Consider the following 26457-nt stretch of genomic DNA (forward strand, 5'->3'; position numbering starts at 1 on the left):
GGAGGGTTGCTCTTGTCCACTAAGAGAGAAAGCTTCTCACTTTTGTTCTGCTTGGTTTTGTATGGTAATTTTCACCCAGACAAGTAAGTATTTAAGATGCTATCAAAGCTAATTCTAGCTTTGCACCTACTTCTGTGAAAGAGAGTTCACTCTGGGAATTGGAAGCTCCAAATCTTAATCTTTAGTCTCGTGTTTTGTAAGCTCTAAGAAACAGCTGTAGACTAACTAAGCCATGTGCAAGAAGGAGATGCATTGCAGAGTGAAATGAAGAGCATCGTTTTTCCAGCCTCAGTCTCTATATTTCTATGGTTGAACTGGATGGTTGCAGTGGTCTTTTCCAACCTTTATGATTCTGTCTCCACTGCAACTAAGTTCTCAGTTCAGCTCTCTTTGGTGCAGAGAAACAACAGTGGCCAAGATGGGATTAGCAAAGGAAAATCTGAGTCGAGAGCTAAATGGAGCTTTTCAAGTTGTCCTGTAGATGTGGGGTGGGCGATAACATTTTTACTACATCAGGTGTCTTTTCTGTAAAAAGCTGTACAAAGATTTTGTCAGAATAAGTAATACATATTGAATCCACTTTATACATGCAGTAAGCATGGTTTTATTCCCAAGCAAGGTATGTTGTCACTGTATTGCAAATGTAATACATAAAATATATACAAACAAATACATGTATATGTATGAGTATGTATTTTTTTATCTGTTTATGTACATATGTGTATATACAGTTAAAGAAGGAACAGAAGCATGATAATGTGACTGCTTTATGGCTGAATTATGCTCAGTCACAGTGCTCAGGCTTTGACTGAAACTTGTGGCTGAGGCACTTACAAGGACTCTCTCAAATGCGTTCTCGAGTGTCTATTACTGTAATTGAAAAATGACTCTAGTTTGCCTCTCAGTGGGAACATTAATTGAATCCCCTTTTTACTACTCACCACATATTTTATTTTCAGGAGACTTGCAGGAGCTTGCTAAGTTTGGAACTTTTCTTCATTGGTAAAAATGTTCTTAAAATTGGTCAGGTTGAAAAACTATAGCATAAAAGACTTTGTAGGCACAAACAGCAGTCACAGAAACAAGGGTGCATTTGTGTCTGGTTCACTTTACAGCTCTTTAAGAATTTTTTATTTACTATCTTGCAGTTATGTTCTCCACACATATGTATATATTTAACATATAAAAGTATGCAGAAAATTTGTGCTTCTCTTTTTTTATGTTTTAGTGTGGGTCTCGCTTAAAAGTACAGAAGAGAAGTATATTGGATAACACCCACAGTCCCTAAATCCATAAATCTGAGTTGAAAAGTTCAGGCTGATTAATTCCAGAATACTTTGTCCAAGATTTGTTGAAGGCAGTCCAAGTTTGGAAATTCTTGAATATCAACACATGGAAATAACTTCCCGGGGGATTAGAAAGAGAGCTTAAAACAAAAGCATATTCTAGAATTGGGGCAGAAATATTTTGCTTTTCCAGGTCAGGGCAGCTGTATCTCTTCTCTAATCTGCATATTTATGAGCTGTAGGAAAGCTGGCAGTTTTATAGCTCTTACAGATTATTGCCAGTTCCCTGTCATGATGGTTAAACATGTTCACCTTTTTAAGGCTTCCGAAAGAGGCTTTCCTACCCATTTTCCAATAGGGTAAAATAGATCAGTATGGAAGACACAAGATTTCAAATTTTTCCTCTCTGAATAAGCATATGATTTTATATTTAAGAGTCTTTGGAATAATGATATGGTGCTAGTATGAGGAACTAATTGGTGTTTCTAGATGTATGAGCCAACAGTGTAGGAAATCAACTGTCAGACCTCCACAAACAGATCAAGAATCCCATGGCCACGCAAACTCACTCTGCCAGTGAAACTCTCGGATAAATTTAACAGGTCCATTTTGGGCCAAGTGGGTGTATACTGGATGAAATCTATTCATACCAGTCTAACGAGCACCTCAAATTGGATTCCTCAAATATCATCTTTTTTCATTCACCCAGCGTAAAACTGACGTGAACTCCAGTTGTTTTGGTTAATTTGAAAGAACTGCAGATGGTGCCACCTCATTTAGAACAGGTAGGTGTTGCCATGAGGTGCAGCAGCACATAGCTAAAGCAAGCAAGGCATCTGCTCTTTCTTCGTCATCTTTAGTTAGACCCTACTATCATTATTCTCCATTTTAAAGGCTAATTGTGTTATAACTCATGTATTAGTACTTTTAGCATTAGCCATTTTTTTTTTGCCTATGAGATGGCAGCTTTTCTTGAGCATCTTGTCTCTTGATGACAATGAATTATGGTTAGTAAAGAACTAACAGAGGCTTAGCTCCCTCTGATCCAAAGGTAGGCAATACTGGTTTCTGTCACCTTTCCAGAACCCAGTTGGCCTCAGCAACAGCTGGGCTCTCCCAAGGAGATAGAGAGACTTTTTAAGACTAGATCACCTTGTGTCTTACAGGAAGAGAAGGGTGCTTTTCCATTTCTGTTATGCTTGTTAAGTCAGGGCTTGCAATGGGAAGTGGTGAAAAGCAGGTACAGGTGTCCAGAAAGTGTGCTCTCTCATCAATTCTTTGTAACCAGTAATCTATACTTATGGATTCTTCCAGCTGATAGCATCATGTCTCAAGCACCTTTAAAGGCTCCCACGCAAATATAGTGTTTTCCATATTAAGTGATATTAAAATGTCAGCACTTATTACCTCTGGAAAAAGCTCTCTAAATTTAACCCAGTAACTTTGGGGAAGACTGAAGGATCAGCTATATTTTTAATATCAAACGTTTTCATCTGAAAACTTTTTCTGTGCTCTGGATTATTTCTGTTGCTGTTGCAAAGCACCTATTCTTCTCAGCTATAGTGAAGGATTGCCTGTGCATCGTGCCCTCCAAATACATGTCCTGGGCATACCCACTGATTCTAAAAATGTGTATAGCAGGTTGATAAGACCGAATCATTTATTCACCACATCAGTGAATAAGATCATAGAATCACAGAATCCTTAGAATTGGAAGGAACCTTTAAAGGTCATCCAGTCCAAGTCCCCTGCAACAAACAGGGATACCCATAGCTCAATCAGGTTGCTCAGAGTCCTGTTCAGCCTGACTTTGAATGTCTCTGGGGACAAGGCATCCACCACCTCTTTGGGCAACCTGTGCCAGTGCCTCATCACCCTCACTGTAAAACACTTTTTCCTTTTATCCAATCTAAACCTCCCCTCTTTTAGTTTGAAATCATTTGCCCTTGTCTTATCGACACAGACCCTGCTAATGACTCTGTCCCCTTCTTGTAGATGCTCAGGGGTGTAGATGCCTCAGCCCATTTCGTGCAGAGGCTTTGTGCCCTAGTGCATAGGTTTTGTTCAGATCTACAGGCAATGTATCTAGATAATGAGACACAGCCTGCCATACCTTGCAGTCAGCTCCAATAGGTTTCTTGCATTCCTCACAGGTGTTGGAATAGAGGTTTTCATAACATTTCACGCAGTAGGGGCTGTCCTCCCTCAAGATGTACTTCTTACCAAACAGGGACTCTTTGCAGTAGTGGCAGTCAAAACGCTCAGTCATGTTGATGCCTGGAGTCCAGCTGTCCTGCCACAAAGACAGAAATGGGCATGTTGGACTGAGCCGCAGTTGATCTGATACCCCAAGAAGGGTTTGTTATCAATTCCAGTTTATTAAATTCAAATTTCAGTCAGATAAATCAACACAATAGAGGAAAACAAGCTATAAATCTCAACCTGCTCAAAAAGGCCGTAGCCCACTTATTTTAGCCACTCACTGACTTACCTTTGACCAGAACGAATGTTAGAGACCAGAGAGAGAGGAATATGGGTAAAGCCTATGTGTGAAGAATTCACATGGGATGCTTACGGTATGTTTGACCGTCAAGCCCAGTGCAAAATGTTGACTCTGTAGGGCATGGAAGGAACCAAGTACCTTGAGAGAATGAGCCAGCTAATCTTCAGAAAGACCAGCACTGCTTCTGCAAGGCAAGAAGCAAGTTTGTGTTGCTGGTAGGCTTTAGTCATGCACAGACTATCAAACATCACTGCTGTGCACTTCTGCTCCTTCCTCCTCTACATTCTCAATAAGCTAGTGGCTGGCAATAGTTGCACTGCAGCGAGCCAGTGCCTCCCTCTTCCTGCCCACAGAAGGCACAGTGGGTGCTGTTCACAGCAGGAAGTAGGGGGCAATGATTGCGTGTCTGACTCCTCTCTGATGTAGCTGAATGAGTTTGGACAACTCACCCAGCAGCTGTCACGTACTGGGACACAAGAGAGAGTTAGCTATTCTGGTTCAGGCAAATGTCAAATAAAGATTAAGCAAAGGAATGAAGGACACGTTATTTCCTCTGCTTGTCTTGTTACGTCTCCAGCATCTTTCGGATGTGCACACAAGCAACACTGACACAAATGCCTTTGATTAGTTGCATAAATGTTCATTGTTCCCAGGGCACAATTTGTTTTGGGTCTGAGTTTCACTGCAGTCATCGACTTCTTTGTTAGCCTGAGGCTCACAGTGTGTGTTGCACCTGAAGTCTGTTCAGAGGTCAGAGATGAAGCAGGGCATAGCTGTTTGCTGAAGAAGGGGAAGCACTACATGACCCTCACGGCTCACCAGGCCTGCTCTCCTCTAAGCCAGATTTCATCTATAAAGACTGAAATGTTCTGGGTACTAGTGGCATCAGCGGCTATCTCTGTCTTTCACACACAAGAGACATTTGCAGCAGCTGCAGTCCTTTTGCCAACTTCAGCTCTCAGTTTTAAACAGAAAGTTGTTACTTGCTTAGTATTCTTGGCGCAGGTTCCTTGATTCTGGAGTTTGTCCTTTTCTTTTGGCGGGAGGAGCCACTTGTAGGGCATTCGGAAATTCTCAGTTCTCTTCCAAGATTTCAGTTTTTATCATCTTGTATCCTTTCTCACTGGAGTTTGAGTAATGTTTTAGAGTGGTCTGAATGAACAAAGATTGTTTTGGTGGCTACAAAACTTTCTCTTTTTGATTCTCTGTCAGCTGCTGAATTGTGTGATGATTTGCACAGGCCAAAAGGGGAGAGCTTTTGCACGTGCAAAGCAGGTTCATGATAGCTCAGCTGCTGAGAAGTCTTTTGAGCTCTGAGTAAATGATAAAGAAAAAGGAATTCGTGCTTGGAAGACAAGTTTTGACAGCTGGTCAGCTGTGCTATGGCCCACCCAAATGGAGCAGTGGTCCAACTGTTTTGTACAAGAGGGAACTAATGAACTTTCTTATTCCAAAAGAGAGGTAAGAGTATACAGGTACTCTCAGTAGAGCAGAGAGGATCACAGAGACTGATTACAAAAAGATGGAAGGTATTAAGAATTATGCTGGAGAGAGAAGTGCATGCTACCCAAAGTTTGTCTGAAGCCAGCAGCAATGGCTGGCAATGGCAGTGTAAGGGAGAGAATGAGACACAGAGCTGGTGTAGGGCTATCTTTCCTTTCTATCTGCTTCCAGCAAGTTAATCTTCTCTTGAAGCAAAGGTGCAATTATTACCACAACAGTTAATAGATTACAGTGGATTTATGTGTATTTGTATTTCCTGTGAAAGAGGTAGAGATGAACTAACTTCCTTCAAGAAAAGAATTTCAGCAAAATGAATGGAGTCAGAACAGTGTACAATAATGTATGTATGTATGTCTGAGTCTGATAGGAGTGACAGTTTGTCCAAGGACAGAAATCTGTAGCTTTTTAACAGACCCTAGCATATATTACATGATAAGATTTGGTCCCACAGTTAATTTGCGTTACTGTAAGGCTGAAATCTGAGCAGGGGCTGTGTATGGACATGCATTTTTCACTTCAGAGCTATTTTCTTCTAGCCCTGAATTAGATGTGTGATACCAAAGAGCAAAATGTTTCTCTTCAAAACAAAAAAAAAATATAGAGTCTGATTCCACTGAAGGTTTATACCATTTCTATCCTTCATACAAAACTGCAAAATATAAAATATAGAATTGGATTGGGACTAGAAGAAATTATTATTCTGTCTAAACTGGGTGTTCTCATTGATGTCTTTGTTACAGAGTGGTTCTTTTTGAGTGTCGTATTATTTTCTGGGTTTCACAGGAACAGAGGGAAACATTATTACTCACTTAATATAACAGTCACTGCCATTATGTTGAAAAATACCTGGGTACTATCTTCCCTATCCTGAAAGGACTACGATTTTGTTAAAGGTGCTCCAAGGTTGTCACTCCTGGAGCAGGGAGATGCAGACTTAATTTCTGCGTCCCCCACAGATTTGAGGTGAGCTCCACTCTGAGAAGACTCCAGATGGAGGTAGAAGCACTGTTCCAGAGGCCTGGAAAATTAAGAGAAAAGAGGAAAATTTCCAAGATCTGCATTTTGGTTTTGGTTACGTGACTCCTTCATTGGATTTAGCACTGATTTCAGACCCAGTATCCCTTCAAATTAGGTGTTCAGGTTTGTGTGGTTTCCTCAGAAAGCTGCAATTCAGAATGAAACATCCCAAGCTCTCTGCTGTTTAGATTGGAGTCTTGGGCTGCATCTCAAGATCTACTATGCAATATTTTGAGGATATTTGGCAGTTATTTCCTTCTCTGGAGAGAAGTAATTAAATGTAAAGTAATCAGAAGGCATATCTACTAAATATTAGCAGGAAAGTCACACAAATCACTGCTGTCTTACAAACAAATGTAAAATCACACCAAGCATGCTTATGCCTATTAGTGCACGTGGTCATTTACGCTGCCTGTCACAAGATTCCCGTCATATATAAAAAGTCACGCTGAGCTTAGTGCAGGCTTTTAGGCACTGCTTTAGGCTGTAAGAACAAACAAATGCTTTCACAATTGTAGATGGGCACAAACTGCTGCTCAGCCTCCTTGCCATTGATTAATGCCTTTCTCTTGTGCTGGTGCTTGTTGACTGTACAGCTCTGTGGGACAAAGGCTTATCTTTATTATGCCTCTCAGTGGTACAGTGAGGTCTTTAGATTTTACTGCAGTTGCTATTTTATACTTACAATATTCCAGATCGCTCTCAACATTATCATAAGGGAGAAAATGATTTTTCTGTCATACAGTTTCCCTCCTACAACATTAGATGTAACAAGTACATCTCCAAAAGGAAAACAGCTTTCTACTGCATGCCCAGAAGAAAATTCCAACTTATGCCAAATGTTAGCACTATCCAGATTGTGTCTCCCAGGCAGTACAAATTGGCATGAAAATTACCAGAAATTAAGCAGTAGACTGACTTCAAAGCTCTGTTTCTATATTCTTCCCCTTTCTGCTCCTACAGGCTCATTTTCATAGTTGTTGTTGTTAAAGGCTTATTAAGGAATCACATAATCATTAAGGTTGAAAAAGACGACTAATATCATCTAGTCCAACCATCAGCCCATCACCATCATGCCCATGTGGTGTTCTCCCATTCCCTGACATGATTTGCTGTTGGGATGCTGGGGGAAGGGACTGGCTCTCCCAGACTTTGTCTTCTTTTTCCATCTGTGCTTGCAAGCCTAGTAAGAGATATTCTTGTATGAATTGTCTAAAACAGTGTAGCTGTTCAAGTGAAGCTGTGATCTCTTGTTGTAATGGTATTTGGAGATACCGAATTAAACCCCTGTAGATGCCAAAAGAGGATTTGCTATTGACTTCAACCAGGTCAATAGAGCTATGGTTTTTCTTGTGCCTTCAGAGCTGGAAGTTCTTTAGCAACCTGTGCAGGAAATAAAAGGCCTTTGGAGACGCCCATCTTCTTCCAACATGTACACACATTTCTCCCACCTGACTTATTTTTTTTTCCCCCCAGAGATCTGGAATATTTTTGATCTGTTTATTTTCCTTCCCCTGCAAAAGGAAGATCTGTGTCTGGCAAGTCCAGTGACATAATGCAGGTTCAGAGCATTTGGAAACAATTTATGTTAATGTTCCAAAAGCTAAAATGCAAAGATTTATGTTATCCTTTGTAACTATGAACTAGCAGTTCAAACTGTGCTGGATTTCTGGCAAGAGGTGGTTATTTTTCTCTACTTAGCAGCTATTGCTATGTTCATTACCTACCATCTTGATGCAGCAGCTGCAAGCCACTCTTCTAAGAGCTAATCATTTTTCAAAACTGGGTCATAATGCTGTGCCGAGGGAGAGGGGGAGTTATTTTTTTCTTTTTAATTTACTTCAGGAAGAAAAGAAATTATGACTTAACAAGGGGAATCCACCTGAACTTCAACAAAGGGAACCTGTAGCTGGCTGCAGGGCAGGGACTGCCTCCTTGTGCTGCATGCATCCCTGACCCTCTGGCATCAGGCTTCTGGCCATGGAGAGCCAAGCCAGCACATGCAGAAGAGCTAACCATCTCTCAGTGGGCCACCAAGGGACACTTTGTCTCCTACGATTCTGAAAGCTAAGCCAAATATTGAGACATAATTGATACAAAAAGCCCAGACGTGCTCTTCTCCAGCCATAGACTCTGTTTCTGCCACGGGCTGCTGGAGTACCACTCAGGGACATCCATTTCATGATCAAAGAGAAGAAAAACAGTATAATTTTGCAAAATTATTGGGACATTGAAGCTTATTACTATGACAGCTGCTCATACCATCATCTAGGAGAACTGGGGTCATTTAGACTGGAGAAGGGGATACACAGAGAAGATTCTCTACAGTGACCTGAAAGGAGGCGGTGGTGAGATGAGGGTTGGTTTCTTCTCCCAGATAACATTGATAGGACGAGAGGGAATGACCTCAAGCTGCACCAGGGGAGGTTCAGGCTGGATATGAAGAAATATTTCTTCTTTGAAAGAGTGGTGAGGCAGTGACACAGGCTGCCTGGGAAGGTGGTGGAGTCACCGTCCCTAGAGGTGTTCAAGAAAAGGATAGATATGGTATTTAGGGACACAGTTAGTGGGCATGGTGGTGATGGTTTGGTGGTTGGACTAGATGATCCTAGTGCTTTTTCCAGCCTTATTGATTCTTTGATTCTATGATTCTTTGTTCAGGTCCCTGAAAAGGGAAGGCATGATTACTGTAGGGAATGAGTTGCTGGGTATCCTTGTATCCCATGATCTGGGATAGCTTATGCTAAGCTTATAAATGAGGCAGGGATGCCCAGATAGATCTGGCTGCAGTCTTTCTTTCACTTGTTATTTTTAAGCTGAGTAGAAAGTGGAAACAGCTTTCTCTTGCTGTTGCTGTGGCAGAGAAATCCTTGTAAGCCCATCAGTGGAGTTAGGCTTCCTGTCTTTAAGAAATCAAAGCCTCATAATATAATACCATTGCTGTCACCGATCAGCCCTGTTAACAGTGTCTAGACTGTTTTACCAATGTCCAAATCAAGGTTAAGATGTCAGAGGTATCTAATTACAGAGGTATTCCTCACTGCTTCTGAAATTTTAAGCTCAGATTAGGTATTTGTAGGTCTCCTAGAAGCTCCTTGCAAAAGCAGAGAAAACTTAACTTGATAGTTGAACATAATAACAAAATAAAGAGAAAACACACACATATCTTAAATAACCCACCCAACCCATTCTATATCCATGCTAAATTTCAAAATGTATTTTAAGATCTTTCTATTTATAACAGAACTTTTAAAGTTACCTTAAAGCGTTCTTCAGAGCCACGGTGAGGTTATTCCTCCTTTGACTCAACTTCCTTGTACAGGGGACACTTATTTTACCTAGGGTATAACATTCCAGTGTCTCTTTATAAATACTTCAGAGCAATTTTCTGAGCAGACTGACCACATTAACATGTGTAGATAACCAAAGCATTCCTGTCTGGATCGCAGTCAGCCTATCATAAATTGGAAAGTCTGCTATTTAAGATTGTTTTCCTTAAAATAACAATACTAAACAACAGAAAATGTTCCTTGAGTGGGAAGGTTCCCAGTGTGGCTGCCTAAAGTAATCCTGTTGACAGTGGTGGAGAAGGAAGATTCTAGCTGGGGTTTCTGTGTGGTTTGTTTTGTTTGGCATTCGGTAAGGATCTGCTCCAGCCTAGAGCCATTCTTGCAGTTGTAGAGTGAGCATCAGCATTGGTAACTACAGATGGCACTGAAGAAATGAGCACTGATACTCTGAACGTGTACTGCACACAATTTACAGTGATTAGCTGATGTTGACATTGAAGTGAGTAGAGGATGTATGGATTTAAAACATTCCTTAATACGTATCATTTACAAAAGAAGTCTATTTAAGTGACACAGGATGATTCTAAAATCCACCACAGCAAGGAAGAGTGCAGCTCAAGAGGAAAGACTTGCCTTTATGTTCTATTTCAAAGTCTTTTTAAACTGTTCTCTGCTTTCTTTTTCTTGAGGGATAAACAAAGGCTTACTCAAAAGAGAGAGACCATATCCCTGGCATTAGTTAAGCATAGAAATTCGTATTTCTAGTAAAAGTTCATAAGCAGATAACAGAAAGTGACAGCATAAGATTAATAAAACCCACTGTTATCTAATAAACCTAGTGTTATCTAAATAAGATCAATAAATCCTACTGTTATCTAATAAACCTACTGTTATCTAAATAAGATTAATAAAACCTACTAGCTTTACGCTATGGTAATAATGCTTAATTAAATGACTGCAGGTGCTAGACTTCAACAGAGGCATGTTTTTCCAGAAGAGGATTGCTTACTGACAAGAACTCTACCAGGAAAATCTGTCCCTAAGATGAAAACTTCCAAAAAGCATACTGTGCTGCCATGCAATGAAATTACTGAGTTCTTCTACACTTTTGAAATCCCATACAATCTAGGACACAAAAATAGAACATTGTCCCAAATATTCAATGTTTGCTTCTTTCTACAAAGGACAGAAACAACACTGGAAGGATCCTATGGAGGAAGAATGCTTTGTTATTTGTTCTGGCCATTAGCAAAACAGTTCTGGCTTTCTCTCTGGCTCCGTCTACAGAGGCAAGACCACAAAGCCCTTTCTGTCTAAGATAACTGGCACATGTGGTGACTGGGAGGATCTGTTAAGGCATGTCTTTCAGCTGCTGTGCAAAACTACTGTAGCAATGAATGCCTTGGCGCTGAAGCATCCATACTTCTCTCTTAAACTTCTGTGCTTTGGCTTCAAAATGGTGGCAAAAAAAACTGTGTAAGTCTTAGCGATACCCATTCAGCTGGGTCTTAGAAAAAGAGGTGGATTACATCTGGGCAAAATCAGTTGTGTCCAACTTGTGACTGGAGTTTGGCTGAACACAGTGAGCAGAGACAAGCTGTTAATGTTGAGTCGAAGTGTCTGTGGTGCACAAGAGACTTAGAAGCAAGCACAGAAGGACAAAGGGAGCCTGGAGACAATGAGGCAGGTGATCCTTTTGTGGGCAAAATCCTTTCTAACTGGAGAAGGAAGATGTTGGGCAGACCATTTAGAGATACTGCATAGCACAGAGGAGGAATTCAGCAGCAGTAGGATCCTACTCTCCGAACTTTTGGTCTTCAGAGGTACTTGGACAAGAATCCTACAAAGCAGATGAAGGATTCATCCCAAGAATGCTTCAAAGCAGTGACAAAATAGAGCTAGGGAAACGGTTACAGGTATATATATATTATGCCACTCATTGTATTTCTTATGCAAGATGAAGAAGAGTGGCGGGTTTTGAACACTGTGTCTGTGTTTGCCAAGAGTCTATACCTACTTCCTGCCTCCAAACAGGCAACTCTAAGGATTGCTGTTCTGTTGTTGATATATTTACAGCTTCAAAGTTGAAAATTTGCTGTGAAAGGAAGAGATGAATATTCTTATATCAATGTTACGCTTATTTACATTCCTCTTAACAGTGTATTACTGTGTATACAGTAAACATTTCGCATCCTGGTTAATATTGGACAATATAATGTAGAAGGGTATGTAAAAAGATAAAAAATGAAGACTGCAACTTTTTCACCTGACATAAGCAATATGACATTCAGCCTTAAAAGAAGCTTCTAGTATTCACTAATCAATTATATATATGCCCACTCCCTGGAATTGTTAAAGGCCAGATTGATTGGGGCTTTGGGCAGCCTGATCTGGTGAAAGGTGTCCCTGTCTATGACAGACAGGGAGTTGGAACTAGATGATCTTTGAGGTCCCTTCCAATACAAACCATCCTATGATTCTATGATTCTCTATATAGCTATTTAGTATTGTTTAAACATTAATGCTTCATTGGCTGTCAATTTATACAAGATTTATTTCCATGAAACCTGTCATTTCACACCCTCTCTTGGGGAGAATCTGCGTCACAAACGTGTGCATATATAAATGATGCATTAAAATTGCATGATTAAAATTAATCAATCTAAAAATGCAATTTATGAGATCCCCAACCTCTGAAGCAGTACCCAAATGAGAGAAGGTGATTGTCTACAACACCACACCATCCAGAGTTTCTTTGAAGATGCTCGGGACCCATTTGTCCATCAGAAAAATACTAATGAGACTCAGACCTGCAGTGTATTGGTCAGCAGCAGTGGGCATTCATTCAGTTTTCAGCTTGATTTCAAAGAAGCCATTTCCTCTGACTGATAGCATTAACATTTATCCACTTCTCCCTTAAGCTCTCAATGTTCAGTGCCCTGCAAGGCAAGGAGGTGAGGATGACAACAGATAAGACATTGCTTGGCTCTCTGGCTTGGAACTCAGTACCCTGGAGAGCTGAGCCAGAGTCACTTATATGAGAATAGGTCTTTACAGCCCATTCCCACTGCTTTCTTTTGGAGTGAAACTTTGAATTTGCAGTGCAGTGTGTCACCAGCTCTTACAATTGCAGGCTCTGTACTTTGCCTCTGACTTTTTTTTTGTCTCCTAATATTTAAAGCATGATGGGATCCCACAGAACTGTATTGTGTGTGACTGAAGGAGTTGTCTAATTTTTTTTCTGGCGCCAAGTGGGCCCACTGAAAGTGCTGATGCCTATATGGACAGGAGAGATGTGATTTTAGGGAAAAGGACATATTTAAGAAACTATCATAGTATCATGGAATCATAGAATATCCAGAGTTGGAAGGGACCCATAAAGACCACTGAGCCCAACTCCTGGTTCCACACAAGACCACACATATGTCTAGGCTCCTGCATTCTTTATAGGGAGGGGCTTATGGGGCCCCATGGGGCCTCCGTTACATATATTATCTTCCTTTTTGTAGGAAACTGGACTTTATCTGAGTATTTAGGTCAGATACAGACTAAAGACTAGATTGCCATTTCATGGCCTGCATGGTAGAATGGTGAGAGCCAAATGTACATAAATTCTAACCCAAGTCTTCTGCTGTCTTGGGTTCTCCTAAGTTTTCTCAAAATACTTCAAGTGCTGGTGCATCTCCAAGCCTCAGACCTGCAAGTCAAGTGAAAATGTCACCTGGGACCTCCAGGCAACTTTCACAAACATGGTTTCTCAGCAGTTTTGTGACCTTCCAGCAGTCTCACTCACCTTATCCATGCTTTGGTTTGGAAGCCAAAGGATAGCACAAAAGATCACTATCTATTCTATGGCTAGTATAAAATACAGATTTATTAGTGCTCTGGCCAGACTTTGGACATGGCAGTGCCAATATGGTAGTGTTTGGAACTAAGTTTTCAATAGATACAGCACCTCATATTCTTTTTTAAATTTTAAAGAAATAAGTCCGAAAATGTGACCTATAATATGCATGGGCTTTGTTAGAGCAGCCTTTAGGGTCCATTCATTCACAGTTAAATGATGATGCAGAAAGCAGTCAAAATTTTACAAGAATATTTTTTAAAAACTGTTTTTCAGCCTTTCAGATCCAAATACCTGTAATAACTGTTTTCAGTTTACCTGAAAACGTCAGGCTGACAAGACTTTAGGCAGAAAGTAGGGAGATCTGTAAATGCACAAACAGATGAAAACAGGGCTCGTAACAGAAACTGCAACCTTAGCTAGAGAATTCCTTCACACTGGAATGTGTGTAAAGTGCCTAATAACACACACCCTTGTGTTGGCACAGTTCTTATTTAAGACACTGGACAAATATGTATAGCCAACAATACGTGTTACAGCGATTGACCTTGGACCTAATGATCAATCAGCAGTCATAGTTAATATACTTCTAGATGGGTGTCAGGGGAGTAACAACAGCAGCTGGTGTGTAGATTTTACAAGGTTTGCTTTCTTGTACTGTACACAGCAAAGTTACAGTACGCAGGTATCAAGTGGACTACACAAAAGGCATATCCCTTTAGGGAAGTCAGAAGTTTAGAACAGCCATTAATGCAGACAATGAAAGTATTTCCTTTATTATGTACACAGAGATAACCATGTGAGATGGCATATAGTAAGCATCCAAGTTATCGGAGCTGCACACACATGCACAAAGAGAGAAGCATGAAAGGAAGGGTTTCAGAGCTATTAATTGGGATTTGCAATCTAATTTATTCTCACCGTGTACATAAAATATATATAATGCTGATGGCTCCTGTTTTCCCTGTACACAATCTGCCTGCAGCATTTGCCCGAGAACAGGAGAGGCTATCTTTGTTTCATATGCATCTACTCTTGCTACAATGCAAAAACAATCCTTTGTTGTGCTGGGAAGCGGGAGGTGTGCACAGAGGTGTAAGAAATCCTGAGCCTGGCTTCTGCTTGTTCTGACCTCCCCGGTGGATTACACACACAGCACAATACACTCATTAAAAAGAGTTACACGTGAAATGACCCGGTGCCTCATCAGCTCGCTATATGTCACCGTATGGACAGACAGGCAGCAGTAATTGCTCTGATGAGGAATTTATCTTTTCCTCCTCTTTACAGCCCTGGCTGTGTGCTGAGGAGGAAAGGGACCTGAAGTCTCTCTCCTTGCATCCTTACCCAACAATCCGCTGGGTACCACACATCCCTCTCCATCTCCCTGCACCCTTTGTTTAAAGTGGCACATCCTAAGGCACAGTCTGGGGGGAGGGAGGAGGGAAAAAGAGATATTTACTTACAGAGCAGTGGCGGGCAGCTAGTGTCACCTCCTGGACCTGGGGCAGAGGGTCACATCCATTAACAGCTGTGCCACGAACACACTGGCCTGCTTGCTGAGGTGCAGCGAGCCGAGGCTCTCTCCTGCCTGCTGAGAGCAGCTCTTCTCATTTCAGCTCTGCAGGCAGCGTGGTGTGGAAACAGCCTGCTGCCTTCCCCAGCCCAGTGAAACCCCTCGGTATCATTTTACCATATAAGGAGACAAAAGCATCGGAGACATTCATTCTTGTAGGCTCTCTGCAGCTGGCACCCGGCACTTGCTCTCTTCCAAGGGTGTCAATACTTCCTCCTCCTAAACATCTTAGCTTTACTGGCCCCCTTCCTAAAATAAGCCCCCCCCTCGCCTTCTCCAGCCTTTGTTTCTTTAAACCCCCGATGCTTATTTATAACACAGCTCGGCTAAAACTGAGGGGTCTTGCTTTACAGAAGGAAAGGGTTTGCAAAGCCAAACATTTGTATGTCTCTTCACCTGGCTCAGAGAATAACAGCATCTGGTTAAGGTCGGTCGCTTGGCTGCTTTGCCTCTGTGACAGTGCCTTGCCCAGAGAAGAGTGAAAAGAGCTGTCTCTCCCTTGGTGGAGCGGTGCATATTTTTATGAGGAGCAAGTCTGCAGACTTGTCTTTGTGAGCATTCAGAGCCCCTCGTTTCCCCCTGCCCTTTTTTCTTTCTTTCTGAGTCTTCCCGTAATGAGGTGGGGGGAAGAAAAGCATGGGAAATCAATGAAGGTAAAAAGCCCCTTGTGCAGGAGTGAGCCAAGGGAGCAGATTGCCTCAGCACATGCTTGGGACCCAGCAGAGAGCCCTGCCAGTGGGCACACTCTAAGAAGAGGGAGAGCCATTAATCCTCCTATAACCAGGAATGAATTTTTCTGCTGCAGAATCCAATTTCATTTATTAGCCGTTCTAACAGAAACACATTCCTTTAATCAAAACAGTGAGAGTCCTGGGAAGAATTTGGATCAGAAGCAATGGGAGTGCCTGCTCTCTGCCAGTGGAGAGGTAGAACGGGAAGGCAATTCAAGACCTGACTGGCACCTGATGGGAGGAGGTGCTTCAAATGGACCATCAGGAAACTAGTAGGATAAAAAAGTAAAGCCCATTAGTCTGCTGTTGTTTTGCAAGATAGTCTAGCATCCTTTGTGTTTGTCCTGGCTCGTGCTTGGGTGGTGGTGCAGGTACACAGATCACAGACCACCACAGGACCACAGGATGGTAGAGGAAGAGTCCTCAGGGTCTCTCAGACCCACCCCCTCTCCAGCAGGGCACCCAGAGCAGGGTGCCCAGGGCCACAGCCACGTGGCTGCTAGAGATCTCCAAGAGGAGACCCCACAGCCTCTGGGCAGCCTGTTCAGTGCTCCATCACACACATAGCACAGAAGTGCTGCATGAGATGAGTTTGCTATGGGTTTCTCCTGAAACAAACAAACAAAAGACACACACACACACAAGCAACAAAAATCATGTACTAGAACCCTAACTTGCATTCACTGTTCTCTTGCATACCTGAATGGTAGTTAAATTTTGAATGGGAATTAAACATTAGTCAGCCTCAGCTCTACTCAAAATCTACCAAAAGCACAGACAGAACAAAATTACAAGAAAGGGCCATTTCTAGTTCTTCCCTGCAGATATCAGTTATTCTGGCATCCAACAATGACCATGGGTCTGTCTGATGCTGTGGCCTTTATAATCGCATTTTCAAAGCATGGGAATTTTACCCTAGAGGACCAACCACGGATGTATGTGGAGTTTGGTTCCATGGTAATTAAAGCTCCTTTAATTCAAAGCTCTGCACTCCCCAGCCATGTGTTGCTGGCTACTCCCTTACATTGGCACTGACACTGGCAGATGAGTTAAACCAGACACTGAGCAATTTTCAGTGAGCCCTTATGCTTCCATAGCTGCACATCTGTCTTTGGAGGACTGCTGGCTGGATGTCTACACCTATCATTGGCTTATCTGATTTCCTCAGACAAGATTGGACGGGGCCCTGGGCAGCCTGGTCTAGTATTAAATGGGGAGGTTGGTGGCCCTGCCTGTGGCAGGGGATTTGGAGATTCATGATCCTTGAGGTCCCTTCCAACCCTGGCCATTCTGTGATTCTGTGATTCTGTGAAGATATTGCATCTTTCTGGTCCTTAGTTTCCTTACCTGTAAATATATGGTTCAGGAGATCCACACTCTTGTATGAATTGTTGCAAAATGTACAAAGGATCAGTTAATGTAGAATAACAACAATAATAACCTTTCTTTCTTTTGCATTAAATTATTTCACAATGACAACAATGTGTTACTTTCAATCTGAGCTACAGCTCTTAACTCAGCTCCGATTTAGAAGTGGATGAAGTGCGTAAAGAATAAAAACAAGCCTTGAAAGTGATTGGATTTGGAATATTTGTGTCATTCATTTCCAGGCCTTTCCAGAAGAAATTAAATATTTTGAATATGTTATTTGATTTTTTTCTATTTCCATCATATTCACTCCCCTATCTGTCCACTGACAGCCAAGGCAGCAGCTCTGCCAAAGATTTTTTGATGTGAGCTGCTGGAACACACTACAGTGTTTTCCCCAATTACAAGTTAAAAATACATGCTGGCTCTAGCTGAAATTGTTTAGCATAACTGTTGCAGGTCATGAGTTGACTTTGGTAAGATAAGATTATTTTTGTCTGATTTATCCAAAAATCTCTTAGTACCTGAAGGCAGAAGAACCTCTGCTGATTTATAACCCAGATTTACAACCCCCCTGTGGGGCTGTGGACTCACTATTAGTCCTGAGGCTCAGCATCAAGCCTGCATGGAGCCTAAAAGAGGTAGAGTTACCAGGCAGCTCCTTTCCTCATCCCATGATGTGGTGAGTGCATTCCACCAAACATGACTCTTCTTTAGGGCTGAAATACAAGTACATTTCTGTGCCATTCTGTGATTCAGAAACATAGCCTATGGCTTATGAATTTCTCACCTACGTTGCATTTATTTTTTGTTCTTCAGTGCCTTACTAGGTTTAAATCTGATACAGAGAAGGAAATGATGTAGGAAAAATATCATACATACAGTGAGACTTGTCAGTGGTTTCACCAATCCTCCAGAAATCTCGCTTTAACTACTAGGCTGATGCCTCAGTAGCTACCATTTCAATACTTATCTCCTTTCTCTGGCTGAAAAGATTAAACAAACAAAAATAGTGGAAAAAGATGGCTGAATATGGAATATTTCTATTTCCCCCAGCTTGAGTCACAGAGAAACTTAACGTCTCTGAGGGAGCAGGGAAGGCAGAAAACAGTGCCTTAAAGTTTGAAAATACCTCAGCTACTGACTGATTCCTTTCATCATGATTTTATCCTGGAAATAGTTATGTTACTTTATCAAAATTCAACAAATTCCTTTCTGATGCTGGAACCCCTGTAATACAAGCTTCCGTTGGACATGAGAAGGTGTGTTTAGGAGAACTGCTGTTTCTATCAGTACTGCTTAGGAAATAGTGTAGGCTTATGCAGACACTGCATTTTAGTTCATTAAACTTGAAATAACAACAAGGCAATATTAAATCTTTCTCAGAGATTTTATTCTGATACAATATTCTTGATGTGCAATTTTCCTCAAGCGTAGGAAGAATATGCAAATACTAAATGGTTTGGTTTTAGTCTATATTTTATCTCCCCATTCAGTCTTCTGGTCTTAAGTCTTTTTGCAATATTCTGATCTTTTTTTCTTTTTTTTTTTTTCTTCACCTGAGTGAGCAGAGAATCAAGCAGAATGTAGAATAAGTAAGAAGTATCAGGGTTTCACAAACTCTGAACAAAGTACAGATCCCCCTGGACAATCCATTAAATCCATGGCAACCAAAGAAGAATACCTTTACATGCACTGGAAGCCTGCCTAATTTAGGTTGATGCCCAGCTTTTATAAGGATGTTTAGCCTAAGTCAGTATGAAAAGCTTAGTATTTTAGAAATTCCAAACTAATATAGAAAATAAGTATTTCCAGTGTTTTCTTTCTTAACATATTTTCCACCAACAGTTTTAACAATTTCAGTTTTAACAATTTTCTTTAGTGAATTTAGAGTAAGATGCCATGGCTCACTAGCACTGAAGATCCTGTTTTTGTATAGGAGCCGTTATCTCCAGAAGGAAAACGTGTAGCTATCCATATTGTATCATGTTCTACGTCTGTCATGGCCTTCACTGGACAAGCAGCCTTGTCAGAAGAGACATCCTGTATCCTCATGGTTTAAAAGCCCATAACAATCACTTCAGGCTAACGGAAGCCCACTGAACAACTCCCCAAGACAGATGTCTGTGTTGTGCAAACCAGCCATCCTGGAGAGCCATCAAGTGAAGAAGAAACCAGAAGAGTGGTATTAAATATATCAAAGAGAGTGGAAGGTAGCGATTCTTGTTGTGGAGTGCAGTTCTTCCCTTCCCTGCTTCCTCTATCAGTGTTTCTTCATTTTTCCGCCTTTTAGTGAACAGATGGTGACTCTGCTTCTAAGGAAATCAGAATGAAACATTTTGTTTTCTGCCATCCTCACACCTCCTTGGTATCTAAGCATTCCCTAAGCCCCTCAGCTCTGTAGTTAGTTTATCTATGACCACCAGGGACGGAGATCCCGGTTTCACACCTTTGGCAGTGCCACAGGATCAAGAGACTAGAGCTTCTGGCAAGAGTTGAATGGTCTTTAGAAGTGCTAATTTTCATGATGTTCCTAGGCACAGAGCTTTATTAAAATAATCTTAAAAACAAGGATGAGAAAGCATTTCTTCTCTGCTTTGTTGCTCAAAAGTATTTTCTCTGTACATCGTAGAGGACACCCAGATAACAGTGCAGAGCCCTATGTGGAGGAACTTTTGCTTTTTTTCTTTCCTCTGGATTCAGCTTGATTTCCATGCGTGGTCCCACTTATGACAGATGGAAGAGGCTTTTGGGTTTCCTACCCTTGCAGATGGAACCTGAGCTGTCAATTTACTACAGAGCTCACAGTAATCGCTGGTCTTCTGAATTGGCAAATGCAACCCCTTAATTAAGGCTTTATTCATTTTGATATAACCATGATTTACAGTTCCCAGTTTCAGACATATGAAACAAGCACACTGTGATTGTTCCAAAAGCCTAATCACTCTGTATTTTTGATAGCACAAGAGACATGCAATTGTATACAAAATAGCTCACATACCTAGGCGCTTCCCTCAGTGCTCCCGGCTGAGCTCTAGCGTTTTTAGGCAAAACCCCTTTCCAGAATCCTCCCCCGCTCACTGCTCCACTACCCACAGTTTCTCCTCCAAAACATCAGTTCTGAGAGAATATTTTCCTCCTGCTCCCCTGAATGTCTTTTCAGCCTGCGTCTTTTATGACCCTTTAGAGAGAGCCAATAACAATGTTTGTGGCTGCCACTTCCTGCTATCAGGCATGCCGTGTCCCAGGGAACTTCTGAGCAAACTGAGATTCATAAAATGGAACAGTTGGCAGGCACCTTGAATCACAGAATCACAGAATGGCCCGGGTTGGAAGGGACCTCAAGGATCATGAATCTCCAAATCTTCAACCCCCCTGCCACAGGCAGGGCCACCAACCTCCCCATTTAATACTAGACCAGGACTCACCAAACTCATACCCAAGGCATGATCAACAACATTTAACTCATTCCTGGCAGATCTTTGACTAAGCTGCCCCTAAGGATTAAGGTTGGGACTCAATAACTTCCATAACCTCCAATGTCTAACGCAGACAAATTTTGACAATCTAGCACAGATGTAAAAAGAAAGAAGCAGCATTCAAACTACAGTTTGCAATCTAACTAGAATGCTTGTAAAGCATAACTGGTGTCAGACAGAACAGGTAAGTTGTACATATTCAGATCATGCCATAGCAATATGAAAATTGCTGAACAGAAGGATTCCTCCAACTCATTATCTCACCCTATTCATCTAAGAAATGCCTTACAAAGAAATTAAGAATAACTTGCAGTATTATCTCCTTTTAATACTCCCCAGCTTCCCACAACATTTGGGTCAGGAGTTTCTCAACTGGAAGGCAATACCTGTACAGAATATCACTTCTACAAACTTGCATAGTTACCTATCGATCCCACGAAAAATTCAATATTCACAGTTTACTGTAACAGGTAGCTCTACTTTATGTTGTTGAAGAACCACCTCCCTGTGTTTATTTTGAACATATTAGCCATTAGCTTCCTAGATCTTACATTTGGAGAATTAACTAGTAACAGATTTTTACTCATACTTTACAGTCTGCTCATGTCTTTATTCATCTTTATCATATCTACTCTCAGCCAGTTCTCTCCTAGGCAGGAGAGTCTACTCTGTATGAAATCTTCTTCCTGTGTTTTATCATCCTTCCCCCAGCTGTTTCCAATATGGCAATTTGCTTTCTCGGATTAAATGACAGAACACTAACATTCAAATATCTTTTTGGCTATTTTTTGACCACTAGGCAATTATTTTCATAAATCTACAATTCCCAACTTTCCCACCCAGGTAGTCAGCTCAAAATCATTACTTTATAGATAAAATTCTGTTTTTGCTCACATGCACTGCTTTATGCACATCTGCTTTCAGTTTAAAATGCTACTGCAATGCCTAATCACTCTGTTCCCTAAGATCCTCAGTCTTGGTAGAATTCAACTATTGATCTTCCTTTACTGCAAGAGCTGCATGTACATCTTTCAATCAACTTAATGTAATTCATTCTCTTCCCACTTATTCCATGACTACTTATATGTTTTTTAAGAGCATTTAGTGAGAGGCCTTCTTGAATATGTGGAAAAGTACAAGTAAGTAGATAGTGCCAATCAAAGGTCTCCTTCATCTGCATGCTTTCTGTCATCTTACAGGAACTCAATGGATTTTTAGAGCTTGACTTCCCTTTATAAAGCTGTACTGCATTTTTCCTAGTCTGTCATATTTACCTTTCTCTCTATCCTGCTGATTTGTTTTTGCTAATCTTATCACATCTGCCAGGATCTGCCAGGATCCACTTTCTCTTGGAATCATTTTTAAAAGCTGGCATTGCATTAATTACTTTCAGGTGCTCAAATCTAAGCCTGTTTTAAATAAGTGGACATGCAGTATACTTATTTCAGCTGTTTCATCACTGAATCCCTTTAGATGTCTTGGGTGACATCTGGTTCTAATATTTTCTTCCTATACATTTTGTTTATTTGCTCCCTCCCTCTTGAACAGATAGTTGAGCTTCACCCATATGGAAGTGTTCTGCTGTAGGAAACTCTCCAGAGCAAAATAAATAAATAAATAAATAAAATCATTTATTTTATTCTGCTACAGCTTTCTGTTTCCTGAGGTCTCCTTTTATGCTCTGCTTATCTATTTGTCCTGTCATTCTCCATGACATTCAACTTGCCCTGAATTCAAAAGGAGCATACAGTTGCAAATCACTTCCCAGATTACTTCCGAATCATAATGTTTTGATATAAGTAGAAAGAGTTCCCCTCTTTGATTTGAGTATGACTAGGGATACTCTGTTTTTCAGATAGATTTTTCTGTATGGCAACACTTATTTTTCCGCTCCACACTATTTGTATATTTTGCACATGTTCTGAGGGGGTTGGAGATGTAGGCTCAGACATATATTATGCTTCAAAATACGAGCTTAGATTGTGCACTTTGAAGTCGAGTCCTTGCTGTTGATCGTTGTAGGTCTGCGCTTACTTCGAACCCTACAAGTGCTCATGCTCATTAAATAACAGGATTAAAGCAATCACTTGGTTGCTGATGTGAATTTCACATCTAACGCTTCACACTGAACTGAAAAAAATAAAAATACTACCCATTGCCAGCCTGACAGAGAGATGGATTGTGTTTGTCCCTGACAAGTTTGTATTCACATGGCTTTCTGGCAGACTTACCTTCATAATGTGAATGAAATTCAAATGTTCTCTGTAAAATGAAATAAAGGATGGATGCACAAACTATTCCTGCACTCTAAAACCTTGTACCTGTGCAAATGACAAGGAGATTATCCAATCCTCCACCTGCTCTCCTTGACTGCATCCGTATCAATAGAACTCGCGGACCCAAAGGTGATGAAAGATGGACAATCCAAAATGAGAAACATCAGTGTCATAGCTGACCAACTCTCAGGGGTACCATAGTCACATGGGTGTTTTGGGAAGTTCAGTAAAAATAGTCAGGAATGCAAGGCTAATGCAGTATCAGTCAAGAAAGCATCAGTCATCATGCAAAACCTCTTCTAAGCACTCAAGATTTCTTGATGTTTTCATCATAATCCGTAATTTTTCAGAGACTTCAATTTTGAACACAGAGGTGAACTGAAAATACTTCAGTTGGCTGAATGACTATTGTCACTACAAATTTTCAAATAGATTTTTGTCTTTTTCTCCCTGTAGGTAATTGAGCTAGATCATCAGTGATGATCTAGAAAACCATCACAATTCAGTCCCTGGTTCTCTGTTTCTTAGCTCTGTTATAATTCTTTCTTCCTGAATAAACATTTTCACACCCTTTTGTTTTGAGAGATAAGGTCATTTCTGTGGACAATTGCACTCCATTACGGTTCTACTGAGATAGAATAACATCCTAACAAAATATTTCCACTTCTTACACCAGTAGAGTTACTGACTCCACCAGACAAGCTTTCCATTCATCTGACATGCTCTTTCCTATGTTTAGGGTCTCACTTCACTATCTGGAAGCATATTTTCAGGAGTTCTTACGGTACAAGGATAGCCGTGATTCACTCATGACTCTCCAGTGTTCAAGAATTCATCAGTTTACAAGGAAACCAATATAAAATGTGGAAAGAACAAAGGAGAAATATGAGAAGTAAGACTGACACAGATCTTACTATGGAGAATCTAAGTTACTAAAGCACCTTGGGCAGTACAAGTAGAAAGGGGGAGAGATGTTGTAGAGTAGTCAGAGACTTGTGATAACACTGTCCACTCCTTGATAAAGAAAATGTGTAACTAATGCAAATAGTTTATGGTAGTATCCATTTAATCTAATTTTAACTGACCAAATGCTAGCAAACAAAATGAGCCATCCTGATCCCTTAGTAGTGGATATGGAAAGAGAGGTATCTGCCAGAGGTGATTCATTAGACACTTACTGAAGATGAAATGAACTGCCATATAGATGTGATTTTCTTTCCCCATTGATTTTAGAGTGAACTTAGATGCCTAGCTCAGACACTTAACCTTTGGTAGCCAAAGTAGGGCAGCCTTATCCAGGAGCGCAATTCACACGTCTGAATTCTGCTGCTGTCTTTTCCTCTACTTATTTGAGCAGAGCTGGGCACAACATGGAGTTGTTCAAGACCAGAGCTTTGGGCAACCTGATCTAATGCTTGATCTAGTGTGTGGCAAACCGGCCCACGGCAGGGCGGTTGGAACTGGATGATATTTGAAGTCCTTTCCAACCCAAGCCATTCTATGATTTTATTATTCTATGAACATTGTTCATGCTGGCTTGAGGACTTTTATTCAGCTGAAAGGAAGGAAAGAAAAAAATCTCTCTCCAAGACATTAATCTTGGAGCCCTTGGTCACTGCAGCCCTTAGTTGGGTCTCACAGCCTGTGGATCCTCACCACACTAGTCTGCTCTTGAATCTGGCCCTTTCTTTTCACTTCTAAATTAGGGAAAGATGCTACTTTTCTCCTCTAAAAGAATGTTGTGAGAAGAAATAAACTGTAAAGCAACTTGACATTATGAAAAGCAAACCAAACGAGTACTCAGCACAGAAAGCGTTTGTCCTGTGTTCATTCAAACTCCTGACCTGAAGTTTAAACACCGAATTTGAAAACTACCACAAACAGGAATTATTCTAACAGCTTCCTATCTTTTATCATTCTGTACCAGGAGTGCCATGCCAGTGCTAGCACCTCTTTCTTGTTGTATTTTAAATGGTGTCTGAGCCCATGAAGTGGCACGCTGCCTTCTGTGCCTGCATTTCCAAACACTACCAGCACTGGGGGCTGTGGGGAGTGTTGCACCGAGACAGTCAAAGGACTTCGTGCAGAGGAAATCAGGATACTCAGTATTTAAAAAATGGGATAAGTGACAGAAAAATGGGCTTCTGTGTGGTGGTATCTGAGGATAGTAGGTATCCTTGCTTTCATATAGTAATCTCCATGCAGGCAGGGCTTTGCTTCCTTAGCTGCAGTCTACCAAAAAGAGATGCAGTTACCTATTTTCCTCTGACAGAAAGTATGCAAATTTCTAGTAAGTCTTCAGTAAAAATCTGTTAAGCCTGACATGGGAATACACTGATTTGAAAGCTCACTGGCTTTGTTTCCTATGTGTTTGAAACAATTCCTGCTCCCATGTCTTTACTCATTCTACTCTTTTTTACAGAGGTTTTCCCTCTCATTTTTTGTGATATGAAAACTTCTCTGAGATAGTAGAAAAAATTAACCATAAAAGAAAACTCGTACAAGTGGCTTCACACAAAATGCCACTGAAAATATAATGCAGAATAGATGAGAAGTATCTTCTAGCTCCTTCAGTTTCACTGCTTCTCAGTGGCATTTGTAATGGTGGCCAGTAAATCAACAGAAACATTCTGAGAAGTTGACAGATCCTTTCAAAATGTGTACCGTGAGTGTTCCTTCCATGTTTGTGTCAGAATGAGCTGAGCAAAGCCAGGCAGGATTGCTCAAACAACTTCCAGAAAAATGAGGACTCCGTGTAATACGACCTATGCTTCTCTGAGCTAATCAGTTAGATGATGAACATTGTTGAAACTGTCTGACATTTGTCAGTGTGAAACTGTACTCACTGAGACATAAAACCAGAGATAAAATATTGAAGCCAGTAATAATTCATCTAACTGAAAAACAACAGTGTCTGAAGATTTAGGTTGCCTATGCTCCGGTTACAAAATACACAGATATGAAACAAGGAGGACTTGTAAAAAATGCGAAAACCATTTGCTGAGACAAATCTACTCAAATATAGCACTGTAAAAATTAGAAAGAAAAGGAGAAAATTTAAAAGATTTAAAAAAAACGGTGAAGGTTTCTGAGAAAATTCCCATTGCTTTCTGTGGTGTGAGGATTTCACTCCCAAGTATTTACATTCCCTTTCTTCTCTAGCTTTCTTCCTTGTAAAAATGGCCTTTTATATTTTCTGTATTAAGGAAGCATTTGAATGAATCTACCCACTCCCAGCCTCCTGCCAGCTGTAATCAAAAGTCTGCACTGTTCCGATGGTTTGCTGTTTGGAAAGGAATTAGTAAAGATATTCACCCATTAATCATACATTAAAATGCTAGGTAAGAACAAAGTATTATTGTTGGAAAGACTGCTTTCAGCATGGGTTCACTTTGGGAACAAGCTTTTGGTCTTTTTGTTTTATTTCACTTTAAAATTCAAATCCACTGAAAAATCTGCACGAGTATGCATGTTCCTGCATTTTTTCAAGCTAAATATCTTTGGCCAATATTTAAAAAAACCAAAACAACAAACAACACTGATGTTTTGCTGCACATGATTGGAATGTTACTTTTGCTTCTTGT

General features: G+C 40.8%; 1 protein-coding gene across 4 annotated transcripts in view; it reads right to left on the reverse strand.

The window, feature by feature from the left end:
* The window catches only part of FHL2 (four and a half LIM domains 2), a 39477-nt gene that overhangs the window by 10453 nt on the left and 2567 nt on the right, over positions 1-26457 (reverse strand). Inside the window, exons 1-2 of one of the 4 annotated variants that reach the window (XM_010728096.3) lie at positions 14910-15094; positions 3400-3574 (exon numbers count right to left, since the gene is read on the reverse strand). In XM_010728096.3, the coding sequence (XP_010726398.1) occupies positions 3400-3555 (156 nt within the window). In that variant the 5' untranslated portion in view covers positions 3556-3574; positions 14910-15094. Of the gene's footprint in view, positions 1-3399; positions 3580-14909; positions 15095-26457 lie in introns of those variants that run through there. The other 3 variants (XM_003203175.4, XM_010728089.3, XM_003203174.4) reach the window with 3 other exon arrangements.

The sequence above is a fragment of the Meleagris gallopavo genome, chromosome 1, assembly GCF_000146605.3.
Source record: "Meleagris gallopavo isolate NT-WF06-2002-E0010 breed Aviagen turkey brand Nicholas breeding stock chromosome 1, Turkey_5.1, whole genome shotgun sequence".
Classification (NCBI taxonomy): Eukaryota; Metazoa; Chordata; class Aves; order Galliformes; family Phasianidae; genus Meleagris; species Meleagris gallopavo.